The sequence below is a fragment of the Cheilinus undulatus genome, linkage group 24, assembly GCF_018320785.1.
Source record: "Cheilinus undulatus linkage group 24, ASM1832078v1, whole genome shotgun sequence".
NCBI classification, from domain to species: domain Eukaryota; kingdom Metazoa; phylum Chordata; class Actinopteri; order Labriformes; family Labridae; genus Cheilinus; species Cheilinus undulatus.
The window spans coordinates 5,934,262-5,960,114 of NC_054888.1; the positions used below are offsets into that span (position 1 = coordinate 5,934,262).

Below are 25,853 nucleotides of genomic sequence, written 5' to 3' on the forward strand. Positions count from 1 at the left end.
TTTTCAGGCTTTTCTAACAAAAATATGTGCCCCTGGCCTGTCCACAATCCCCTCAAGTACTGGAAGAATCTATTACCCCCCACCTTTCAAAAAAATGTGTGCTGAAACAAGCCGTTCTCAGATTTTCCCCTCATAATGTCATGGGGGGAGTTAGCACCGCTCACAGGTTCACTCCTTTAAGCCAAATCCCTTTCCAGCGAAGGGCGTGGTCAGGGGCAGAGTCAGACAGCTCAGGAACATTTAAAGCCCCAGACACGGAAACAGCTTGTCCTGAGCAGGGCTGAAACAGAAACTTTTTAACATAAAAAAAATCTATACTGGAGTGTTTTTTTTGTTTTTTGTTTTTTTGCAACAAACAACAAACTTCACAGGTATGTTTTGTGGACCTCTGAGACCAATATAAACTTGTCTTAAAAGGGTAAAATATGTCCCCTTTAAACACCTTTGTTTAAGTTCAGTTTTGACCCTTTGAACAGAGCATAGGAAAACAACCTGAGAACGAAGATGATATGTTCCAGAGCTCTTCTGACTGACATAGGTCAGAAAGAAGACAACAAAGAGTAGACTTGTGGATACAGAGGACCTTCAGACTAAATGCAACAGCCTTCAACTCTCCGCTGTGACATAATCAGCCTTCAAATGCACACTCCATTGGTTGTAACCTCTTAAATGGTACAAACCCTGTATATGAAGCTTCAGTGGGTGCTAAAGCTGTTTTCAAACATGCACACCTAAGTTATTCTAGAAAGTTTCCAACAGCCTTCCCTGAAAATTTTGGTTTTAAGGCTGAACAAAATATCATTTTACAACCATGATGGTGATGTGTGCATGCCAAAATTTCAATCTAATCTACGTCTCCTGCATGTTAAAACCTTCAGGCTACCGTGGAGCTGCTTTCGTCACAGATACACCAGCATGACTCTAGAGGCAGCCACTAGACTTTGCAAGGCTGGTGAGTGTATTCCAGCTATCAGCAGCACTTCTTCTGCTTATAGTTGAGACTGACCCGGTGTATGATATTATGAATCTGAAAAATTACTTTAAAGTCCATCACAAGTGCATGAATTACATTTAATCATGATTGAGTGCAATGTCATCCTGCAGCCACAGTTCCTTTTTCCTTGGTTACATTAATGTCAAAATCTAACCCAACCCTAACCCAAAGTTTCTAAATTTCTTTTAAAGTAAATGCAGATCTGTGTCCAAATAGGAAGTTAATTACCCTTAGTTTAAGCCAGCGCTAACATCCAAAATTAAACAGTTTTAAAAGTAGAGTAGTGGATCTAAAAGATGTGATAAACAGGGGAGAAAAATCGCAATTGACAGCCCTACTTCTTTAACATAAGCACTGCATCAACAATTGAGTAATCAATACTTGCAAGCAGAAAAGAGCACAAAGCCGCTTCAACACATGCACAAAGATGCACATTAACATGATAAACCAACCTACTAATTTTGCAGTCTTACACCAACTTATTCTGACTTCTTGTGGAAATTTTACAAGGGGGATGCCACAAAAATTCAAGGAAAATTAATGAGTTTTTGGTGCATATGTGAAATCCCTGAGTAATATTTCCTAAACATAACAATTTATTCCTCCAACAACTGACCAAACAAACTGCTAAAATCTTTTAATCTGGTGTTAACAGGAAATAAAACATGTGCCACCATTGCACCAAGGGCTGGACAAGCCTTAAATAAACCACTCAACGGTTTATTTGGTTGAAGATGCTTCAGTCCAAAACCACAAGCATCTGAGTGTGAGCCAGGATCTAGAAAGAAGGAAACGACTCCAGTAAAAGCCAACAAACTGCTTCAAGTCCGATTGGACACTGACAGGCAGTGCACAGCATGATTCACAGGTTGGATATGACAGCAACACAGAGTTACAACAGTGTCACCCATTTAAAATCCTCTGCAGTAGCTGTAATTGGAAAATAAACTAAGTGAAAATATGATTTTGATGGCGTTATCAGGATGGTGTAAAAGGATCCTAGCAGTTTCTCTCTTTGAGCCCCAAAGGCAGATGTGCCAGGATGAATTTGAGAGGTGCAATGACATATCCTGGTTCTGTCTTTGGTTGCCAGGACAACACGATGCTGCACAACACATAGGGCCGTTTTCTATTACAGGCATGGGAGAGTGAGGTGTGACAGAAAAGAGAGAGGCATCTGAATAGTTCAGAAATATAAACAGTAGCAGAGACTAAAACATCCTTTGTGACATCCCTGCTTATTTTCTGTTTTACATCACTCAGGTTTCTAATGGCAACAAACACGCAGAGCAGCTACAAATGTGCTTTTCTTGTAAATGACCACTCCATAATCCTGCAGCCTCTTCTTTCCTGGCAGCCCGGAGAGGCCGATGAGAGCGGTTATAGATGAGATCCTCCGTGAGGCATGAGCGTAGAGGAAATCGAAGCCTTTGCTACAACACGAATCTGTCTGCGTCACTTTAGATTGAGAGTGGGGGGCTTTGCTCATTACGCTGCTTTCTCTTGGGCTCATGAGGACTGATGAGAGCGAGCCGGGCGGCCGTATTCAAAGTCACACACCATTTGCAGAGGAACTCCTTCATTTATTTCATCCTTTATGGCTTTAGTGTATGTTGTGTGGGAGAATTACTGCCGAGAGACGGACAGAGGGTGCTACAGACAGAACCAGGGCCAGCCATAATTAAAGCAGCTCTGGATTCACTTCAAGAGGTGGTCCGATCTCATATCGAGCTGCACCTGAGTTCTCTCTTTCCCTGACACCTAAATTTACCCTGTGTCCTCTCCTTTGCCTTATTTACCAGCTAAATTCTGCCTTTGTACCCCCCCTCCTTTCTTTCTCTCCTCCCCAACATCTGCTCTTCTCCTTCATTTCCTCCTATCTCCCTTCATGCATATGTGTTCCACAGACACAAGCTGTCCACTGAGTGCTCGCAAACATAGCTGAACCTTTGCATGTGGAAGAGACTGCAGGCGAAACAGAATAAGAGCTTATCTTGTTTGCACAGCCGCGGATGTACAAGAATTGGGTTTTTACGGAGGATGGTTACAATTCCAGAGTCCCACCATCCAACTCCTGCTGCTTCAGGCAAATAACCGCTCCTGTTATCATTGGCCATCATGTCTGACTTCCTCCGAGGCTTGAGAGCCTCATTCACCTAGAACTTATTATTCTTAAGAGCAGTTCACACACCTGCATCAGCACCGCCAGCAAAATGACCATCAAAGAGACACAATAAGTACTTTAAAATCAGCTTTAAGTGAGTAAGAATAACCATCATGTATTTTTAACTGTGTTTGAATGAATCTCTCTTTTCATGGGTGTGAAAAATTCAACTGGTTTCCATGGAGAGCTCACTTACTCATTCATTCAACTGTAACTTTGGGGAAAAATACATCGATTTGACACATCAAAGTGTTTTCATGAGGGAGAGTCCTAATGCATGTGGGAAAAAGGCTCTGTGAAACCTTGATTCCATACACCAGGAGCTGTACCATGTTGAATTTAGTGACTGTTTAAAACATGGACTTAGTTTAGTGGCGTTACTCTTTGGTTTCAGGAGGATATGCAGGCCAACAATGGTGGCTGCCATTTTGAAAATGCAGACTTTAGCATCCATTTTTAAAGCGCTCTTTCTGTGCACTCGTGGGGGATGGCTACATTAGGGATGAATGCAGTTAGCTAGCTAGGCAATTTCACACCCAGTCCTTTGGTAGCTGGCATCAGAACTAGAAAAATGTTTAACTAATTCTTAATACTAGAGCTCTGCCTGCCACAGGAGGATTTCTGACCATTACCGCACACTCCCATAGCACATGGCGTCCACTCCCGCCCACACCTGCAACAGGTGTGTCAAATCCTGCCGCATCCCTCACAGATTCTGATAATCCATGTCAAATATTCAGCATAACAGTGCGTTTAGTTAAAAGCAATAATGATGTGTTCACTTGAGCACCACCCTGACTAAATTTCCTCTCTGAATGAAGGAAAACCTACGATAAAAAAAAACACATCCTTGTCATGGGTAACGGTGCCACACTGAGAGTCTCAGGCTGATTTAACTCCTGGTTATGGCTTAGTGATAGCAATGTCAAAGTAATATTTTCTGACCTTATATCGTTCATTCTGAAGTCATAAGGAGGAGAAATTGTTTCCCGATCTCTGGAAAGTTTGTGCATCATAAAAACTGCAGCCGACTTCCACCTTAATCTTTACTCTATCTATGTAGTGCAATTACTGTCGTCATCATGATATGCTTAATGCAGTGAGGCAAATGTCCATGGAAAAGGGTTTTATCTCCCCAAAACAACTGCCTGTGAGCTCAGTGTCTCCGCGCACTGGTGCATATGTTTGGTGATAGGCCAACAACATAAGGAGAGCATTAAAGCTGTGCCTTTTGACTGATTTACAACGATCCTAGTGGAGCTTTAACAAAGCATCACACGGCCCCCCTGCAGAGGTTGCACTTAAAACTTAGTCAACAAGAACTCAAAACATTTTTAGTTCAAGCTGTAAGATCTAGGCTACTCGAGCTGCTGCTATCATAACAGACAAAAATCTATAATGCAGCAGTACTGGAACCGTAGCTCTTGAGCCACATATTGCTCTTTTGTGATTAGCTGTGGCTCTTCTATGTCTTCATTTGAAATATTTTTCACTCAGAAAGCCTCAAAAAAGGTCAACTTTAACCTCAGAAATTATCTAGGCTACTGCAAGATACATTAATCAGTTTGTTTCCCACTCTTGTGCAGTTCATTTTAATTGTCAACCTTTAATTTTCATCTGTATATTTCCATTGCTTTATATTGCAATTTTTCCCCTTTTTTCCATTTTCAATCCATTTTTACTGCTTTTTAAACCCAAGTTTGCTGATTCTTTTTGCCCTTTTCACCAGTTTTTGCCTTTATCCTGCTATTTGCTATTTGAAAATGTTGCCCATTTAAGCTGCAATGTGCCACTGAATGCCACTTTTTTCCCATTTTTAATGATTTTGCCCATTTTAGACTCTTTCCACCCATTTTTTACAATGTTTTAACCAATTTTTGACAATTTTCTGCCACTCGTAACTCATTTTTTGCCACTTTTTTCTCTCCTTTTTTTGCCATTTAATACCTATTTTGCCCCTTTTCACCCATTTTGCCACTTTTAGACCATTTTCCACTTTAACTTATTAATATTGCCATTTTAACCAATTTTCACCAGTTTTCACCACTTACATTGTGGCTCTTGCAAAGGTATTTTTCAATAATTTGACTCTTTGTTTGAACAGGGTTGAGTAACACTGCTAGAAAGCATTATGGGTAAAGGAAAGGTATAGGAAAGTTATTATAATTCTTACTATGGCAATGTATAAGCTCAATTTTAGCCTCTTGCCTTTAAAATGTTTCACGGATCAAATAAGCAGTGTATGAAACTAATTTATGTAGGAAGTGACTGCTGACTTCTTTTAAGTTCAGCCTTATACAAGGTTCAGTAATGCAACAAAAACCTCAAGACATGTATGTTTAAGAAGTAAAATGGTTAATCTGTAAAAGGATTTGTTAGTTATGTTTCAATTACACGCATGACTTAAAATGTGACGTCTCAGTCCACAGAGTATTATCATCTCTTTCATTTAAAATGCCAGGAAGAAAAAAAAAGCGTTGTAATCTGAGTGAGCATCACTGAAGCACAACCAACTTCAATCTATTTATAGCATGACATTTTCAGTCTCATTTGCTATTTGCAAGTGAGAGCTTTTCTGTCATATAGATTGAGACTCTTAAGAGTCACCTCTTTAGTTTGAAGAGTGACACGCTGAGACTTCTCTGTTTGAAGAGCAACTGTAGCTGAGTAAGTATGTGCAGTGTCGGTTACACCAACTTATTTTTACTCAGTGATTTCTGAAGCTGTCGTAACAACAAGAAGGTTTAAATGCTTTATCTGTAAACGGGCCATTTATTTCCAGCAAATGCATTCATTAAGAAATAAAGGAGTAAGTAGAGTCAGGGGCCCTGACTGCAGCATTAGTTGCAGTTAAAACCTCCAGTGCATTACTCAAACAGGTTTAAATAAGGTGCACTGCTTCTTGGCCAGTGTTTGCTTCATTATTTGCATTTGTCTTAGATAAAAAGAGATCCCCTTAACTTGCAAATCCAATTTCTCTCTACTTTAAAGTCCCATTAGTTTGGGGTGCATTTGCATTTAAAAGGGAGAAGGTCTACCTTTTAGATCAACCTGCAGGAGGAAAATAAAGACAAACCTTGAACTTGGCAACATTTCAGAAATTACTGCAACACTAAATAATGGAGCCACTCAGACTGGAGTTCATTAAATGGAAATCCACCATATTTAGTTTTAATTGAGCTCAATATTTTGCAGTTTAAAACATCAGTAATAGAAAAAGCAGGGGTAATTATTTTGCTGTTGTGAAAACAATAAGGAAAGGAAATCATGGGGGCTGGTGCTAAAGTTTGAATTCTAAATGTTGCAAATTAAACGTAAAGTGTGTAAAATCGGGAATATTACAGACATCTAACGCCAGGCGTGCACTGTGCAGTTTCAAGGCCACGCTAAAACAGTCAGGGTGAAACGTCAGCTCACATTGCATGACTTAACTGTTTACAATGCACAAGCCTTGCACATGTTTTATATGCTCACAATATATAACAGAATAGTCGGCGACAACCCAAATGCTTACACTATAACAGTGAAATCAATACAGACTGTGACAAATGTCAGTTTAGTTTCTTTTGAAAAAAGATCTCAGATATATCGTCTCGTTTTCATGCTTCAATCTGAAGAAAAAATAAACTTCTTGCCATCACTCTCTCACATACATATTAACAGCATCACCAGCAAACACAACCAGCATCTAAATAATAACAAATATGCTGTGTCAGCTGGAGGTCCACAGGTAGGCCTATTTCCTGCTTATGTATTTCTTATTATAGTTGGAAGGACGGCACACCAAAAAGGCCTTTTGGGCTGTTTTCATGGTGATTTGAGATGCTGTCCGACATTTTACAAAGGTAAAAATGTCCCAAACTTGTGGATTCTGCTCGTGGTTCTGCTCTCACTGTGTGAGTGTGTGCCGTTAATATCAAATATGCAAGAATCCATTGGACCAGTAGTGAGCAGCTGGTCAGGCCGTGGTAAGCCATCCTGTCCCCCTATACACTTCACAACAATGGTATGATCAGGGCAGAGGTAAGGATGGGACTCGAGAAATCATTCCAATTGGCTCAATCCACATTTAATCTCAATAATTCTCTTATTAATGGCTTACTTTCAAGGCCTTAAGAAACACGGTCTCGCAAGAGGCAGTCAGCAAAGTGAGGCAGTACAGAAAAATCGAGGAAGTAAACATGGCGGACAGTCACAAAAACAGGCTAAAATGGTCAAAAAAGCATGACGTGCAACGTCTAACAGTGATTTCTTGCAAGGCATGCATCCCTTTGCGCAAGAACTGTTCATTTTGTACAAGATTTCAATTTTTTTTTTAGACATCCAGCGACCTTGGATGCAGAGACTAGTTTTATATTTATCTGAAGGTTTTATCTCTTAAAGAAAATGAGCAGTAGTTCTGCATTGTAATTCAAGTTCAGAGATTGAAGATCCAGAGAGCAGTTTGTTTTAACTGATAGAACAAAAAGATAATTTTTGTGTATTTTAGCATTCTCTCCTCCAAAACCCTTGATGTTTAACATTTTTAGCTATCTAAACTCATTATTATAGCCAGTAATTGAAGTGTGCTTGTCACCGACTCTCATTGAAGGTGGCATACATCATGTTCAGTGTTAAGAGAGAAAGAGACTGAATAAAATTTGAGTTATCAGTGAAAAGCTATATAGTCTACTTTATTCAAAAAGAAAACTCATAGGAAGGAATCAATAAGAAGAATTGATACTGGCATCCATATCAATAAAATCTTATCAATTCCCATCCTTGCCAAAAGCTGGCCTGACTTCATGCGAGTTTGAAAATCGCAGAGTAAGTCCAGCCAGCTTATTCTAAGTTAATGGAAATCAAACAATTCTCATATATTCAGATGATTAAACACTAATTTAACAAATATTACATTCTATTTATACCAAGTTTGTTCTGTTAAATGCTACTAAACTTTAAACACTGTACTTAAAAACATTTAAAGATAAATGTGGGCTGATGGCTGCATTTTCTGAAGTCATGCGTCCTTTTCGTTTCCTGCAGGCAGGTATAATAGAGGGATTTAAGCATTCTTAGTGCAAAAACGCCTGGTGTAAGCTGTTTTTTCTTGCTGTGCTCACACCACTTATATTGGAAAATAACTCTACTTTTTGGACACTGTAGCACTCGTCAATGTCACTTTCCCCCTTTACTGACGGATCAAAATCAAGAAACAGCAGGACTTGTGATAACAACTTAGTCGATCACAATGTCAGAGGAGAAGCTAATCCCGGTGTATCTGAGGGCACAATTTCCAGGTTTATAGCTGCAGCTATAGCAGAGCATGATTACAGTCCTTTGTTTTAAGCTCTCTCTGTAAATCGCATATAACTGTCTCTACCAATGAGAGCAAAATGGTACAAGACAACTTTGTTAACCTAGCAATGGTAACGCTGGTGAGATGCTCTGAACACTCAGGGTTTTAAACAAGATTAGTTTGCACAGGTTGAATCTCCTGCAGCAGTAAGTGGAGCTTAGTTTACCAAGCTCATACATCTGCTAGAATTACTAGTATTTATTTGTTTATCTTTAATTAAAATGGTTCTGTCTTAAGTACACTTTGCATCTAAAAAAAACCATATAAAGTCTCTGTTATCGTCCAAACTACATTATGCATTATGACTACTGCAGTGTTCTCTTGTTCCCTCACAGGTTTGTTTTTCTCCCCACTGGTTACAAATGGAAGCTAAAATGCACAAATACGTGGGATGAGGACAGCAAAGAGCAAGGTAAAACAGCACTAATGCATCACTTTGTCCTTTAAGGTGCTGGTTGAGTTAAGAAAAAGCACTCTGTGGGGAAAATACTGATGCTAATAACAAAAAAAAAAAAAAAGATGAAAAAACACATGAGAGGTAAGTAAGAGAAGAATCAAAAACAACACCAAAGTCAAATCTGAAAGGAGCGAGACTGTCTCAACTTTATGAAAAGTGCAGTGCAGTAAACCCAGCATCTAAATGTCAATCCCAGCGACTTTGGAATAAACTTTGCCACTTTAATGACAGCCTGTGCTCCCACAGAGGTCATCGAGATATGTGCAGCGGGAGGCAAAAGGACCAGCGGTTGTGCAAAGGCACAAATCATAAAGCATTAAGAATGTGCTCGAGATTGTGCTGACGAGCGGAATCTCCTTCACGGACTGTAAAGGACAGTGGGTGATGCGTTTATGCAGACCCGGGGTCACAGGATTAAAAAGAGGAAGATTGCCTCGCAGAAACCCCCAGCGGTCCTCCAGGAGGAGAGCAATCAGCTCGCTGCAATGACATTTCCCCGGGAATTCCAATACAGGAGGCACTAGAGATGGGAGATAAAGGTGGAGAGCAGAGTATGGTGGATAAACTGACAGGAAAAGGGTTGTTATGATCGCAACGGTTGTTTTTTTAAAGGTTGCGACTTTTACACTTTAATTTAATTGCATTTGTTAGCTTCTTGGATTCATTTTTAACTGTTTGGCCCAATCTGTTTAGGGATACCCAACAACAAAAGTCTCTATTTCCACCTTGAGCTGCCTGCCTCTTCACATTTTCATCAAATTTATGCAGCAAAGGCAAATGGTGACACATACCAACTGCATTTGATTGACAAGAAAATGCCAGAAATTTGTAAAATAACATTTCCTTGTCACTCAATTCATGCTAAATCCTGCAAACTTTTCAAAGGATGATCTCCAGTCTCATTAAATAGTCCTGCGTATTATAAACAGGAGATTATAAGAGCAGTCTGCCTTGTTGAAACAGGTGTACGACCTTCCCTAGAGGAGCTCAGAGTCAGGTGAGAGGAAAACACGGGGGTAATTAGACGCCCAGCATACAGAATGGTAATGAGGCCTTTTTCCCCCTGCTGCAGGGTCCGACAGTCAGAAGCCCTTCAGCTCTTTCTACTGAAGTCTCCAGTGGGCCGGCGAGTGGAAGAAGGCAGGGCGTTTGGCCGTCATTGATTTCCTCTCTCCAATGCACCGGGTTTTGAAGATCAATGCAGCATGAAGGTATTTGTGTCCTCATTAAGAGCTGTTTGTTCTGCGGATCGATGCGGACTGAACCCCCCCTCAAGCTTGGTTTGGCACACAATGCAGGGGCTGAGACAGGCTACAGAGCTGTTATGGTCCTGCTTAAATACTTAAATCACCCATCTCAATTTTATTACTGTATGAAAACAGTCCAACATGAGTGAATGTCTCCATTCAAAGCAATAACTGACCTAACTTGATTAAGTATTTGTGGGAAAATGTAATCAAGTTTCTCTTATAGCCTTTGGAGATCAAACATTTTTGTTAGATTAATTAGATCAACATGAATTCCCAGTAGCTCTCTACATAAAGCTATCTTCAGTTTACTATGGGGAATCCACTGATGGCTCCTGCATCATCAGTTCTGAAAACACTTTCATAGACGAGGAAGAAAATCCAGGGAGATCCATACAGGAAGGTGCTAAACAATGGAGAGGCACCAACTTTTACAATCCTATTGATAATACCAATACCTGATAAATGCAGAGAGTGTATAAAATCTCACTATTTGATCGTTTGGCTCTGTCTGTCTTTATATAAAAAGGACTAGTCCCATTCTTAAGGCTTGACCTGAAATTGCTTTGCTGATATTTTCTGAACAGCTTTATCAAGTATTGCAGAAATTGCATGTATGTATATGTAGTATGTAAAGAACTTTATAGCTGACGCTTGTACTTCTAATCACTGTCTGTGTCCCTGCAAGCAAACAGCCATCCGGTCTGATGCTGGGACGTGAAAAAATAGGCGCAATGGACTAAAAACATAGTAGGACTTAGCTCCAGAATATACTTTAAGTTAAATAATAATGGGAATTTAGAACGTTTTTATCACATAGTATTTGTCCTTATGCAACCCAAGTGGTGGTATAATAACGGCCCCATTTTTTAATCTGTATGCAGAGAGAGAGCCAGAGACAGAGAGAGACAGTCAACATCCTTCTCATGAAATGTGGCAAACGCATGGTGATGTTTCACTGCTGCTACTTCCTGCTGATTTTATCTTGCACTATTAGTGCAGCTGACAGCATCATTGCCAGTAAGCCATCAACCTCACTGATAACCTGTGGTGATTACTGAAAATCAAGTGACACTTTTCAAAATTTGAGTACAGTTGTTATTTGAGTGTCTTTCTAGAATGTATGACTGATGAATGTTGTCAATAGAGCAGAAACATTAAAAGCTACAAATGAGGTGGGGCTGGAAAGGCGATTGTTTTATCATAGCTTCATCTCTGTTGTTTATTTTGTCTTTTTTTTCTGATTTTATTCTCTTCATCTATCAACTCTCTATTTTTTTATTACTTTTATTCTACCTTTATTGTTGTCTGATGTCTGTCTGCTTTTTGTGATGCACTTTGGGCTGCATACTTCTATGAATAATACTATATGCAAAGTTGAATTAAGTCAAGACATTTGAAAGGAAGTGAGACGATCGAATTAAAGCTATTTGTTAGACTGTAAAATAAGTAAGAGAATGAGGCTCAAGTTATGATGAAAAAAAATCCTACCAATATAAAGCCTATAAAGCCTGTCTCGACTGCCAAGGTGCAACATGAGTCTGCACAAAACACTAATTTGCCATTCAGTTCTGCAGAAACAGAGCAAAGGCTGCACATTAGTTGGGCTATATCGTTTCAGTATTTGTAGCATCCAACTTTTTATTGCTTTGGTTTGGTTTTGGAATTCTATTTCTAAGTTAGACAGATATTAAGAATGCACAATGCTGATTTTTTTTTTCTGATACCAGATATTTACAAATGCATCTTAGCAGATACTGATATAAAAATGTAGCTCAGACCAAAACCTTAAGTCACTAAAACACATCTTTAAGTTTAGGGGATGAGTAAAGAAGGATTTCAGCTGACATGGGTCTGTAGGTCCTGCCTAAAACTCCACAGATGTATTTGTAACTTCCAATACTATGCATCAGTCTAGGCGTCACTAGCCTTTTTGTTTTAACAGACTTTAATGATGAGTCATTCTGTTACTATTAACAAAAACCTTTTTTAAGAAGGCTTCCACAAGCAATTATTTTCACTAAGCACATCTTGAGCTCTTTAAGGGAGAGAGGCTTTTAGGTTTCTTTAGTAAGCTCATTGTATACTATAACAGGCTTTTAAAAAAATACCAGCACTTTACAGGTATTAGCTTAATATTTCTGCAGTTCTTTGATTTCTCTCTCTCTTCATATGATCCTGAACCATCTGGTTATTTATCAATCAACCAGTGTCCTTTATCAGCTGCTTTTCTCTACAGGACTGAAACCACTGCATTAGCAGTCTGCTTAGGTCATAGTCATGTTTGAGTGTAACACCACTCCCATTCAGGCTCTTTCCAGAACAAATGAAATACAACCTTAATATCAGTGATAAATATTGTCAGAAATCGGTACTAACAGCTGCTATCGATAACAAACTTTTCAGACCGATAAATTGTTGATAATATTGCGCAGCCAATAAAAATATCATCCCTGCTTTCATCTCTAGAGCTGTGAGAGGGGTCTAGCTGCAGACCATACATCTCAGGCGGCCACTCTCACAGACTGTTCAAGAAGTAGAGAACATATCTACGTAGCTTACACAGCTGCTATGTGAGCTTAGCTTTAGCTATGTTAGCTACATAGCTACCTAAGATACAGTGCTTAACAAATTTATTAGACCACCTGTCATATTTGTCTCAGAGACCATCCAGCATCATGAAGTGCTTTAATGCGGACTCTTTCATTTTCAGTCAGCTCTCCACGTTTTACCATTTTGAACAGGAATGAGGGATTTCAAACTAAATTCACCTTTTAATACCTGAATTTGAGCCAGCTCACTGGACTTCTCTGAGAAGTCAGAAATGAACCAAGCACAGCATTCAACCACTAGAACTAATTTTTCTGTTCAGGAATGCAAGTAAGCAACTAGAATTTAACATATCAATCAAGAAATACTCATGTGCTTTACTATTTTTTCAGTTTTTTTGTAAATCAGTAAATGTGAAAATTCATGGATAACAATAAAAATTCTATTTTAGCATTAAAAATATCATTTTGGTTAAAGAGCTTCTACATATTGGTGTATTAATCATTGCAGAAATGTAAAAAATGATTTTGGTAATTACCAATGCTGTTAATTTAGGGCAGCTGTGGCATAAACCTTACTTTGGGTGGTGGTCTAAATTTTTCAAGCACTGTATGTAGCTATGTTAGCTACAGCTAAGTAAGCTTTAGCAATGTTAGTGTCAGCAAAGGTAGCTTAAGCTAGCTTAGCTACGTAGTTACTGTACACAACTTATGTAGCTTTGTTAAGAGCATAGCCTTAGTAAGGTTAACTATATAGCTAAAGCATCTATGTAGCTTACGCAGCTTACAGAGCTACTAAGTAAGCTACGCTTGCTGCATTAGAATAACTTCATGGAGGACGTTTTTTTCTGCAAGTAGACTGTTAAACATTTATGTAATGAGGTTTTGCAGGTCAGGTTTTTAACTTCTGGGATCCTGACCATCACCTTTAACCCTTACCCTAACCATACACAGAGGTTTAATCTGATTTTATTTTGGTAGTTTATTTCAATGTCTCAGATGAACGGTCAGTGAGAGTGGCTGTTAGAGATGAATGGTTTGCAACCAGAGTCCTGAGAGCTGTCACAATATCAGATTTTTAAACTTCGTTATGGCACTGGTAGAAATCCAACAATACAAATACCTGTTATGGACAAAAGCAACAAAAATAGAAGGTATTCAATATTGGGTAATTTCTTGTTTTTTAATGCCAGTCGTTGCAGGCAAACAGCTGCACACTCATCTCAATCACACCTATAATTATAAGGAAAGTTAGACAATACTCTTTTCTTTCTTCTGCAGTATCTTTTGGCTGAAAATGACTGCAATATGTCCTTTTTTAAGCTTTTGTGCTTTTTGTGCCCACAACAGAGATTGCATGAATCCAAAACACTTCAATCTTCAAAAAGTTATCAAAAACTTTGACAAACTTGGTCAATCTCACCTCACTTAAAGCCATGCAATGTTCAACTACATATAGTAGGACCTACATAACATACAGCAGCGATGTGTCACCATATCTTGCTGGTGTTTAACCAGAGAGGCCCAAAGCCTGGCTGTGCTAACATTGCTAATGTTAGCAACACTTGGCAAACCAAATAACATTGTTTACCAGCTGAAAATCCCAAAAAGTTTTGTTCAGTTTTGACTTTTTTCAGAGTTTCTTCTTTCCTTTAGACATTTCGGTTAGTCGTATTTTAAATCACCATTTAACCAACTAGAAAATCAGTCACCTACGAACATCACTAACCCTAAAAATTGCAGCATATTCAGCTGTCAGCTCAAGCAGCAAAAGGTGCTTGATGTCCATAAGAAATCCAGCCGAGTCTAGAAGTAATAGTAAATTTCCACTTCTGAACGTGAAACGTGTGGCAAACATAATAAGACATGCTGAAACTCCAATCACAGTGGCAGGACGTCACATCCAGCACAGGGAAATTGTGTTATTCACGGCCCTGTCTGAGCTCATTGTGCTGCTTCTTCAACCTCCTCAAAGTTCAGTCAGGACATCTTAAACAAGGCCATGGGTTACATATTGACAGCCTCGAGAGAAAAAGGCTAAAGCCCACACAAAAAATAAGCTGACATCTCCTTCCATCTATTCCCTCAAGCTTTTCAATGTAACCTTACTTCACACTTTCAACCTCTGACCGCACTCATCCACATCTCCAGGGATACTATCATTTGTGCGTGTTTCTGTAAACCTTTTTTTTGACCTGATCTGCGTCACCTCGCTCCCTCTGGGTTCTCTTATACCTGCCTGAGTATGGATTACAAAAACGCACACGCAGCTCCCGTCACTTGTCACCTGTCAAAATAAATTCCCCAGACAGCATCTTGTTTCATTATCAAGCAGGAAATCCATCCGTTTGTAGGCAGAGATGCAGTTGAACCCGTTCTGCTGATAAGAAAGTTTCATTTCTTATTGTTTCTTCTCACTTCTCAGTTTCAAACTGACAGGAAACTGCTGCAGTGTTATGAAATTATGCTGTACCCCGTAGGCTTATCTTAAATGTGACTTATTGATTGTTGTTTATTAAGAAATTACTCACACACTGCAGTATTAAAGGGATAGTTAGGGATTTTTTTAGGTAAGATTGCTGATGGGAAATTGGGTAGAGAAAGGTAACAGAGACACTTTGATACAATTCTAGCATAAATTCAAATATCAGCAAGCATCCTTTATCATGCATGGAGGTTTGTCTTTAAAGATATGCCTTAGAATCTTACAATCCCAATCCCATAAGAGTTGGGCACTTTGTAAAATGTGAATAATAACAGAATGCAATGATTTCATATCTAATAAACCCATATTTATACATAACAGAACATAAGCAACATATATTAGCTCATTTTGAATTTCATGGCAGCAACACATCTAACCAAAAAAGGTAGGAATGATGCAGGAAAAGTAAGGAAAAGTGATTAGTACTAATGAAAAACAGCTGGAGGAGCATTTTGCACCTAATCAGGTTAACTGGCAACAGTTTGGATTTTTAGACATTTTAGACATTTTAGAGAAGCAGAGCCTCTGAGAAGTAAAGATGGGCAGAGGCTCACAGCAGCAAAAAAATGCATCTAAAAATTGTGGAACAATTTCAGAAAAATGTAAAATTGCAAAGATTCTGAATGTCTCACTATCTCCAGGACATAATATCATCAAAAGATTCAGAGAATCTCGGGAAATCTCTGTGAGCAAATGACAAAGCCAAAGGACAACATTGGATGCTCAGGATCTTTAGGCTGTCAGCTAGCACTGAGGGCTACATGTGAACACAATCCAGGAATGTCACGGTCTTCTCTGGACATTTAAAATAAATGGAAAACTGTTCTGTGGTCAGACGAACCAAAATTTGAAATTCTTTTTGGAAATCATTGACTAAAGAGGAGAGGAATCATCCAGCTTGTTATCCTGGCACAGTTCAATAACCTGCCTCTCTGATGGTATGGAGTTGCATTAGTGTCTATCGTGTGGGCAGCTTTTACATCTAGAAAGGCACTATCAATGCTGAAAAGTAGATAGAGGTTTTAAAGCAACATATGTGTCCATACTAACAACGTCTCTTTGAGGGAAGGCCTTGCAACAGGACAATGCTACGCCACATACCACATCCATCACAACAGCATGGCTGCACAGTAGAAGAGTCCAGGTGCTGAACTGACCTGACTGCAGCCCAGACCTTTGGCGTACCATAAAATGAAAATTCCAGCAACTGGTCCCAGACATTTACAGACTGGTGTTAAAAGAAAAGGGGAAACTACACAATGGGAAACATGGCCCTGTCCCTACTTTTTTGAGATGTGCTGCCATCATCAACTTCAAAGTAAACTAATAATTTCCATGAAATGGTAAACTGCCTCAGTTTCAATATCTGATATGTTGTTTATGCTCTATTGTGAATAAAATAAGGGTTTAAGAGACGTGCAAATCATTGCATTCTGTTTTTATCCACTTTTTACACAGCACCACAACTTCTTTGAAATGAGGATTGTACATTTTCAATACTTTTCACTGTTATCAATCATTAAAATAGCAGAGACTGCATCCTTTTGGTATCAAAAGTGTCATACTGTCAAAAAATCTGACAACTTTAAGGGCTGGAAAACATAATTTAGCCACCAAAATAAGTCCTTATTTACAGAAAGTTTCCCTTTCTGAGTTTGTTTTTATGAATATCTTTAGATCTTTTTGGATCTTTATGTTTCCTCCAGCGTACAATTCTTGAATTCTACACATCCAGCACACTGGATAATGTTGCAGATTAGCTATTTAGGGCTGTGTTGAATAGGAGAGGTACAAGAAACTAAATATGAGCAGAGACTGAATCCTTTTTACAGTTAGCAAGGACATTTTAATGAAATGAAAAGCAGACAGATAGAGAAAACTGCTCTCTTTTTGAAGAGTTGCTTTCTTATTATTCATCTATCTGTTATATAGATTGGGTACAGCCATGCTCTTCAGAAGGGTTATTTAGCCATGGTTTACATAATCCTCTTCAGAGAATTTATCGCTGCAAACACAGAGCTGTCAATGTGTTAAACCTTGAGTATTGTGTTTATACTCTGCAGCTTTAGAGAGCTGTTATCACTCATATCAGCACAATACGGTTGAATATAAATGTGCATGTTGTTGCAGGACAGCCAGGACAAAAACAAGCACATCCTTTTGTAAAACCAGAGGAAAAAGCTTTTTTTATTTCAGACTGAGTTTGCAACAGCACTTTGGACCTAAACAGCTAGTGTGCTACACTCGGAGGAGTGCGGGGTTTTGAAATGCAGAGCTGAAGACAAAGGACTATGATGTCAAGGGGAAGCAGATAAAGTACTCAAAATATGCTGTAAACTTAATCTGATGCTGTTTAAGTTTACCGTGTTTTTTTATAAGTGTCCAATATAGGTGGATATACTACTATAGTACACAAACTAAAAACTAATTAAACAGACAACACTGTCTTCTTCTTTTTCCAGGCTTTGGAGACCAAATTTATCATGTCTAAACACATCAAATCTAAACAGCCATTCCAGTTTTAGCTCATCGGGCCACTGCAGCATATCAGGATATTAATAAGCCATTTCATGAAGCAATAACTCTCTCATATCACCATATTTTGCACAGAACAAAACATGATTTGCTGTACAGCCCCTACATAGCTCAACTTCCATAACCTGACTTTGGCCTTCTCCTCAAACAGGGACTAAGCTGACTGCCTGTGATACAACTAACTAATAAAAGTACCTCATAAAACCTCCTTTAACCCATTAGACTGGAAGCAACACTTGTACAAGACAAAATAAGAGACTGATGTGCCTCCATCTTTAAGATCTGAAGCAATGTCAGCACATTTTGGATGATCTAGGTAGAAAATATTTTGGGTTTGGCCTCTTCAGCCTCCCCGGGCAAATGTTAATAGATGAAATAGGTTTCAAAGCTAAGAGCTGACAGAAATGATGGCCGACAATCTTGGCGACAGGAGCGACATAGAGGCTGACTACAGCAGTAGTTTAGACACCAATAATAATAATTAGAAGTGAACAATACATTCAGGTTGGAAGCCTGTAAGGGCCATTTTGAAGGGGAAGATGTTAATAATTTGGATTTGATTGATTGATGATATATTTTAATGTTAAATTTTGAGGCAAAGTTAATTTTCCACAGTTAAAGCCAAAGCTTTAAGCTTTTAAATATTGTTTTTTTATGTGTCTTTCTCTTACAAAGGTTGAGAAATTAAGATTTACTTAAACATTTTTTCTTCTTTATTAGAAAAGTTTTGGGAGGTTGTTTTCACACAAGACTTAGGTTGTAGATTGCATTATTTTAGAAGCCCTTTGGTCTAAATAAGTTTTAAAAAATCTAAACTATTCCTTTAAAATCTGTCAAAATTCTCATTGCATTTTTATGTGTGCTCTAAAATGACACAATCACTGTCATATTAATGATCAACATTATCTAAAAGAAACAAAAATGTATAAAACCACTTCAATTTATTAGACAGGTGCATAGTAAAGTAGGTAAAAAATGGAGGTTAACTACAGTACACGGTCTAAACTGCATGAATACATTAGCGAAGCATCGGCAGGAATAAACGACTGGTGATTGAAATAAAGACACTGCCCACTATTGGGTGTGTAGGGCTTTTATTTTTCTTGCTGTAGTATTAAAACAACTATCAGTATCATTCAGCTTTACTAGGATGATATCAGAGTTCAAACTTCTTGTCTTATGACGACCCTAATCCCTTTAACAATTCGAGACATTAAAGCCTAAGTAGCCCTCACGCATACGGGCAACATAAACAAAACCATCACAGGAGCACACATGGGCGATTCCAACACGTGGCTCTTATAAAACTATTAATCTGTGTTTGTGCCAAAGTGAAACCTCACCAGTCTTATGCAAGAAGGCTTAATCATATGAATACATACGTCATTGTTAGAGGTCAAAACATTCCTGCTCTGGGACAATGATGCGGCTGGTTTAAACTTTCACTCCGGAGCTCGCCTGGAAACAGCAGCTGTCATGCCAAGTCACGATCTGCATGAAGTATTCATACGCAGCATATACACATTACGAGATTGCCTATGGAGAGTATATAAGCATGTTGCTGTGTGTACTTTACTGCTGTTGTATGGAGAGGGAAAGAACAAGTGCAGGGAGACTCCACGCCTCACTATGCTCACAGCAGTCTACAGGGAAGTGAGCTACATCCTTTGCAGGGCGCCCTTATCCAGCGCAGGCTAATGAACATCTCTCACAGACGCCCAGCACCTGCATCCTCTCAAAACTGGACTTCAGCAGAGGAAACCTGCACAGATGCCCCAACCCCCCCCTTGTGGGCTCTAAATGGGTGCACTCAGTGATTTGCTGCTGCAAAATGCTCCAGATAGAGCCGACTCAGAACTAAAAATTACCCACTGTGTACCTGGAGTGTTATACAACTAAAAAGTCATCTGCAGATAGGTCTTTGTGCAGCTACACTCATAAAACACTTACTTTTGGGACTTAGACAAAACATTTTCATCACAGTTTCAGGGCACTCACCATCCTTGCGGTGGTAGGTGATCTCCACCTTGCGCTCCTCAGAGCCCAGCAGCGCCTGGGCCACCTGGGCCACCGAGTGCCGACTGGTGAACTGGCCGTGCAGGAAGTCGCACGTGCACGGCTTCTGCATGACGTCCGGCCGGGAGAAGCCTGTCATCTCGCAGAAGCCGTCATTACAGTAGATGATAGCGCAGTTCTGCACCCGGGCATTGGCTATGATGAATTTCTTATCTGTGGAGGGGCAAATTAGAAGAGGGGGGATGTTAATTTCTCCCTGGATTGAATCATCAGAACTGAGCATGCAGACACAAAGATTAACATAAAAACATCAATATATCTACAAGAATATAAGACTTAAAAATGCAAACAAATATAAACAGGTAGATGGATGTGATATGGTTAGAAAAAAAACAAACAGAGGTGACGGATTTTTACTATCAAAGCTTCAGTACTAAAACCTCAGTGATCGAGGAAGCATCCAGGACATTTTTAGAACATTTTGCTCATGTAAATATGGTTAAATCCTTTGCTTTTTTCCAAATAGGCCTCTGGCAAGGTGTGCAGCATCAAACACTCCCAAGAAAATAATATTGCTTGATTATTTAATATGGGCGATGAAGGCATTTTAAAGATATGATCTGAAAGAAATTAAATCCTTTAATCCTTGTTTCTCAGACGGCAAAGGAGCATTAGGGTACAGCACTACTATTAAACAAACCTGGGGTTTGGTATAGTGGCAGGATAATTAACTTATACTGACTTTAATGGACCTTTGACATGCAGTTAATCTTAATGAATGGAAAATGGAATCAGTCTGTTGTACTGTATATGCACCCAGAACATTTTAGTGTCAAAAGAGGGTCTATTTTCTGACGATTTTTTGTCAGGATTTAGGGATGCAGCAGGGCAGACACAAAAGAGAGGCAGCACCAAACAAGGCACCCACACAGCACTGGAGAGGTACTCACTTTGTCCTTCGAATTTCCGGATAATTACTCCCAAAAATGTGTTTTGTGGCGCAACATGACCCCTCCGGACAGGCATGGTTCCCCTCCAAAAATAATGATGATAAAAAACCTTTGGCTGTCCAAGTCAGAGCAAGCCGGTCCCCCTTCCGTTAAGTTCTAGCGACCGAAGCCAGAGGGGCTCCCCGTTTTCTTTGTCACCAATCAGTCATCCTCGCCGGAAAAAATCTCCCCTCCTCTGGCTTATTTCTCCCCCCCGTGTTTCCCTTATTTCAACTCCGACGCGTCCCCGGTTGAGCGCATCGCTGAGGCTTCCCCGCGCTCCTCGCCGATGTGAAGCTGGACAAAAAGGAGTCGGCAGACCGCAGTTTCACCAACATTTCACCGTCGCTCCTCGAAAGCTCTCTGCGCGGTTGTGCCGGCGCGTGAGTGGCTGTGCGCTGTGTGTGAATGTGCGGGTCTATTGTTGTGAAAGGAAGAGTGATGGTCTGTGAGGCCAATGGCTGGGAGGCTGACGGACTGGAGAAGCGCAGCAACGACACTGAGAAGGGAAAACCCACATGGATGCGTAGACAAAGCAGCAGACGGATGGAAGAGATAGAGGAGGCAGGGCTGGCTTGTAATGGATTACTGTAACGCGTTACAGCAGCCTGACTATCCCATTCCCCGAGTTGTTTCATGGTCGAAATTATAATCACCTGGGATTGTTTTCTTTTTAAATTTTACTTAAAGTCTAATCATCCCCAAAAGAAAAAAAAATCTTGCCCTGCCTCTGGGTTTTTGACCACATGTCAAACATAAGGTGTTACAGTTTAACTAGTCACCTTGTTAACTGGTGACTTTCAGCCGCAATGTGTCATGTCTAAGTGGCTATCCTAGAAACGAAACATTAAAACAGCTCTCTATAGAGGGCATATGTTTCTTTTCTGTGATAATGTCAAAATATACTTACCAAATCTGTTTTTATAATGAAAGAAGCTTTGACGAGGAAAACCGAAAGTCGCCATTTAACATGGTAACTATTTAAACCGAAACATCAACTGTGTAACATAGCCTAAATGGTCAAAAATCACCAGGAAATATGATTTTTTTAAACTATTGAATGTTTAAAGTCGAATAAATGATGGTTATAAGTTTGCTCGTAAAATAATAAGACGAGAAAACCAGTAAAAATACGATGTTTTAATAAATGCTAGTTTATCTGACAACCTAACGTCTTATTTTAAGGTGTTAAAGTTTAACTGGTCACCTTGTTAACTGGTGACTTTCAGCTTCAATGTGTCATGTCTCAGTGAAACACACATTTAAAACAGCTTTGTTTCTTTATGTCATAATGCCAAAATATTAACCAAATATTTTTTTTTAATGAAAGAAGCACTGGCGAGGACTCACTAATGTCAAATTTCCGCTTTAACCTTCCGAGTTATAGTCGCCATTTAGCATGGTAACTACTTAAACCCACACACCAGCTGTGTAACATAGCCTAAATATGGTCAAAACTTACCAGAAGATAGGATTTTTTTTAATGTTGAATGTCTTAAAGTTGAATAAACGATGGTTAAAAATAGTTATCAGATCGCTTGCGACACAATAAACCGAGTTAACCGGTGAAATTACGACGTTTTAATAAATGGTACTTTATCTGACAGTTAGCTTAACGTCTTTTTCGAGCTAGCTTAACGTTACCTGTTTAAACTGGTCACTCCTACTGTATTTTTCAGGTAAAATCGATGCAGAACAACGCCCGTTTTCTTAACAAGGAGACACATCACGACAATAAGTTAGAAATAAAAAAAAGTGACCTATTTTTAACGTTAATGAGTTATTAATTTTAGCACATCGTGACTTTTCTCTGAGTCACGAGCCCTGTGGTGCCGGAGCAGTGACGTCAGGACAGTAAACGCAGGTGTATCGCTTGTCTCGTTAAAGTGGAGCCCGTGGCCGCTATTAGGTCGGACGTTCGTTGTTTTAAATGTCCTCTCCAGTCTGGACTTTTCCGCTTTGCTTTCCTCACATTGTTTGCATAAAACGTGACAAAGTTGCTCTGACTTTGCCTTGGAGTTTGAGGGGCGCTGGCCATGGTGCTGCCGAGCATTTCACTTTTACTCCGTTCAGTGGTGTGTTTGTGTGGGGCTTAGGGAGGAGCATGGTGCTTTTAGCCTGTAGTACTAAAGCAAAACAGACTAAAAAGATACGACTGTGTTCTTTTAGACTTAATTATTGAAGAGTCCTGGAACAAGCAACAATACATGTTGATTTCAAGCTTAAGGAATACATTTTCAACCCACATAGTCAATGTTTACAGTTAAGCCCCAACTCTCAATCACAAGCTTTCTTCCAAAATACTCTATGATGTGACTTAAAAAATATTTTCAGGTCAGCTGGTTGTCTTTCTAGGTCGCTTGGGAGTTTAGGTTAACTTTCATTGAACCTTTGTAGGCTACAAGCACATTTCTATGGAAGCCTAAAGAGGACATGCACCCATGTATTTTATCCTCTTCAGTTTTCCTGCAATAACCAGTGGTTGAGTTAAGTTATTTGGAGCCCCCCATGCAAAGACCTGCATGAAGCCTTCCCCAGTTTTGCAAAAAGCAAATATTGCAACTGCAAAAACAATTTTAAGCATCTCCTTTCAGCAGGTACCAATATCTGAAATATAAATTTCCTAAAACCCATTAGTACTTGTTTTCTTCATCTTAGCTTCATAGCTCAAACTCACCACACCTAAACATCTAAACATGTCTGTAGTCCAGGTGTAACTTATACAAATTTAAAAAATAATACTCACTAATGGTGTAATACCCTTTTCTGCCACAAAACACACATCTTTCTTTACTAGCCCTTGGGGATTTCATGCTGTAGCTACAATAATATTATACATTAATATTTTATTCTATGTTAATTGAAATTTTTTTCACCTACAACAGACCAAATTATTGATGTCAAATTTTAATAGATTTTTAAACACTTTAACCCTTTCAATGCAATTTTTTTTTGTCATGAATCCACAATTTTTTTCAACAAAAAATATATTTTCAACATACCACATGCAAAGCATTTTTTGTGTTGAATTATTACAGCCTGCGATATCACAATGATTACCAGCAACGTTGACTTTATGCATTATTAATTTTTGTGCAATGTCAAATCCTGACTGTCAAGCTGCTAAGCACAAAAAATGCACTTTTCATATGGTAGCTATAAATATCAATGTTTTATTCTATTTTCATTGAGCTATTTTTTACCTACAACTGATCTAATTTTTGATATCAAATATTCATTATTTATTATAGATTTTAACACACTGAATGCCAGTTTTTTGTCATAATGCTACCATGTTTTTTGATAAAAAAAAAAAAACATGAAAAATGAATTATTTTTAACATACTACATGCAAAGTAATTTTGTGTTGAAGTATTACAGCTGGGGAAATGTCAATGATTCTATGTTTTTATATTTATTAAATATGTATTTTATATATATATATATGTTTTTCTTTCTCCATATGCCAAATATGGTCAAAATGATTCCATCTGGTGGAGAGTAGTAAAAATGATATACTCCAAGGCAAAAGCCCAGATTGACACCCAGATATAATAAAATGCATATATTATGCTTTAATGGGAGTGAGATCAAAAGTTGCAGTTTGAATGGGTTTTGATGTGGCTAATATATCTCAATCACCCCCTTGTGGCTGGCTGCAGTATAGGTGATAGGGGCTGAATTTACTGCTAATGCCTAAGGATAAGGCACATTTCAAAGGAAATCAAAACATCTCAATAGATCTTATTTGCTAAATAGTCTGCCCCCCCCCCCCACCCCCACCCCACCCCACCCACTGTCTGCCAAGAAAAAAATCTGGCCCTTGTGCAAATGCAGTTGGTGATCCCTGCTTTAAATGACTGTTTCAATACATCTAGAGATCTACCTCACTGTGTTTTGCTTGATGAAGACAATTTGGGTCTTTTTTGAGGGCCTTGGAGATCACTTTTTGGGGCAGAGGCCCTCCCAAGAGACGTTTTTGTACAATGATAATGTACAATGTACAATGCTAATTACCCACCCCATGGCCCTTATTTACATTCCAAATGCATGTTTAACCAGTAAAAGTAATTTCAGAAGTATGCCTCATATTTGATTTAGAGGTCTCAGGCAATCATGCCTTTGCCTAATGGTAAAACGGCCAATGGTATTAAGAAAATTTTGGTTATTTTCTTAATATCTCAATGTATTTATCATGAAATGACATTGCTAGTTTTCACATGATGATGTAATGTTTTGATGTCTCAAGAAAACAACTGAAATGTATTCTTTATTACATGCAAATCCGCACTGGTATCTCAAGATAAGAAAACAAATGAGTCAAGAATATTTTCCACTTGAAAATTGAGTTTCATCTCAACATTTTCCCTGTTCAAAACTGTAAAAGTGCCTTTATTATACTTACTTTTCATCTGCTAATAAACTAGAGACTTAACTTATTTGTAAGATAAATTAAATGGTAAAAAAGCAGTCCTCTTGTAGGGCTAAAACAATGGCAGACAATCTGGTTTGAGGAATAAAACATGCTAAAAACCTTCTCCTCCTCCCAAATGTATTCATCTTGTGTCACTTTCCCTTCAGAGTCAATCTACCTCCCTCTCTGTATCTCCCTTGGTGCTTCACTCTCATGCATGCAGAGGCAAACAAACACACCTAGTGTCTAGTGAAACATCTGTCCTGGTCATACACCATCTCTCCCTCCATCTGGTCCATTGAGAAAAGGATTCAACACAAACAGGCAGGGGGGGTTTGGAAAGAAGGTGGCATATGCTGCTTTTACTACCTTTTGTTTTAACAATGAATACAGAAGATTCCACGTGAAGGCCATCTTTGTTTTCTCTTCCTTTAGATGCAGCATGTGTAATGTTTCCCCCTGTGACTTGTGGCCTGCATACTGCAAAGATCCTATTGGCTGCTTTTGCATATTTATCAGGATTAATCTCCAGTTTGTTGCACACATCCAATTCCTCAAAGCGCTTAGCTCTAATGACACTTCAATCCATAAAACATGTTAATCCATATCACAAATCTTGTTCTGTCTCATTCATTTCCCACTCTCTCTGTCTCTGTCACAGAGCA

The 25,853-nt window shown here is 38.9% G+C and overlaps 1 protein-coding gene across 11 annotated transcripts in view; it reads right to left on the reverse strand.

Annotated features, from left to right (window-relative positions):
• The window catches only part of kcnh7 (potassium channel, voltage gated eag related subfamily H, member 7), a 245,580-nt gene that overhangs the window by 105,347 nt on the left and 114,380 nt on the right, over positions 1–25,853 (reverse strand). For 7 of the 11 annotated variants that reach the window (XM_041781707.1, XM_041781705.1, XM_041781706.1 and 4 more), the window contains one exon: positions 19,768–19,998. The exons of 1 other annotated variant lie outside the window; for it this stretch is intronic. In XM_041781707.1, the coding sequence (XP_041637641.1) occupies positions 19,768–19,924 (157 nt within the window). In that variant the 5' untranslated portion in view covers positions 19,925–19,998. Of the gene's footprint in view, positions 1–19,767; positions 19,999–20,735; positions 21,215–22,236; positions 22,258–25,853 lie in introns of those variants that run through there. 3 more of the 11 variants (XM_041781709.1, XM_041781700.1, XM_041781699.1) reach the window with 3 other exon arrangements.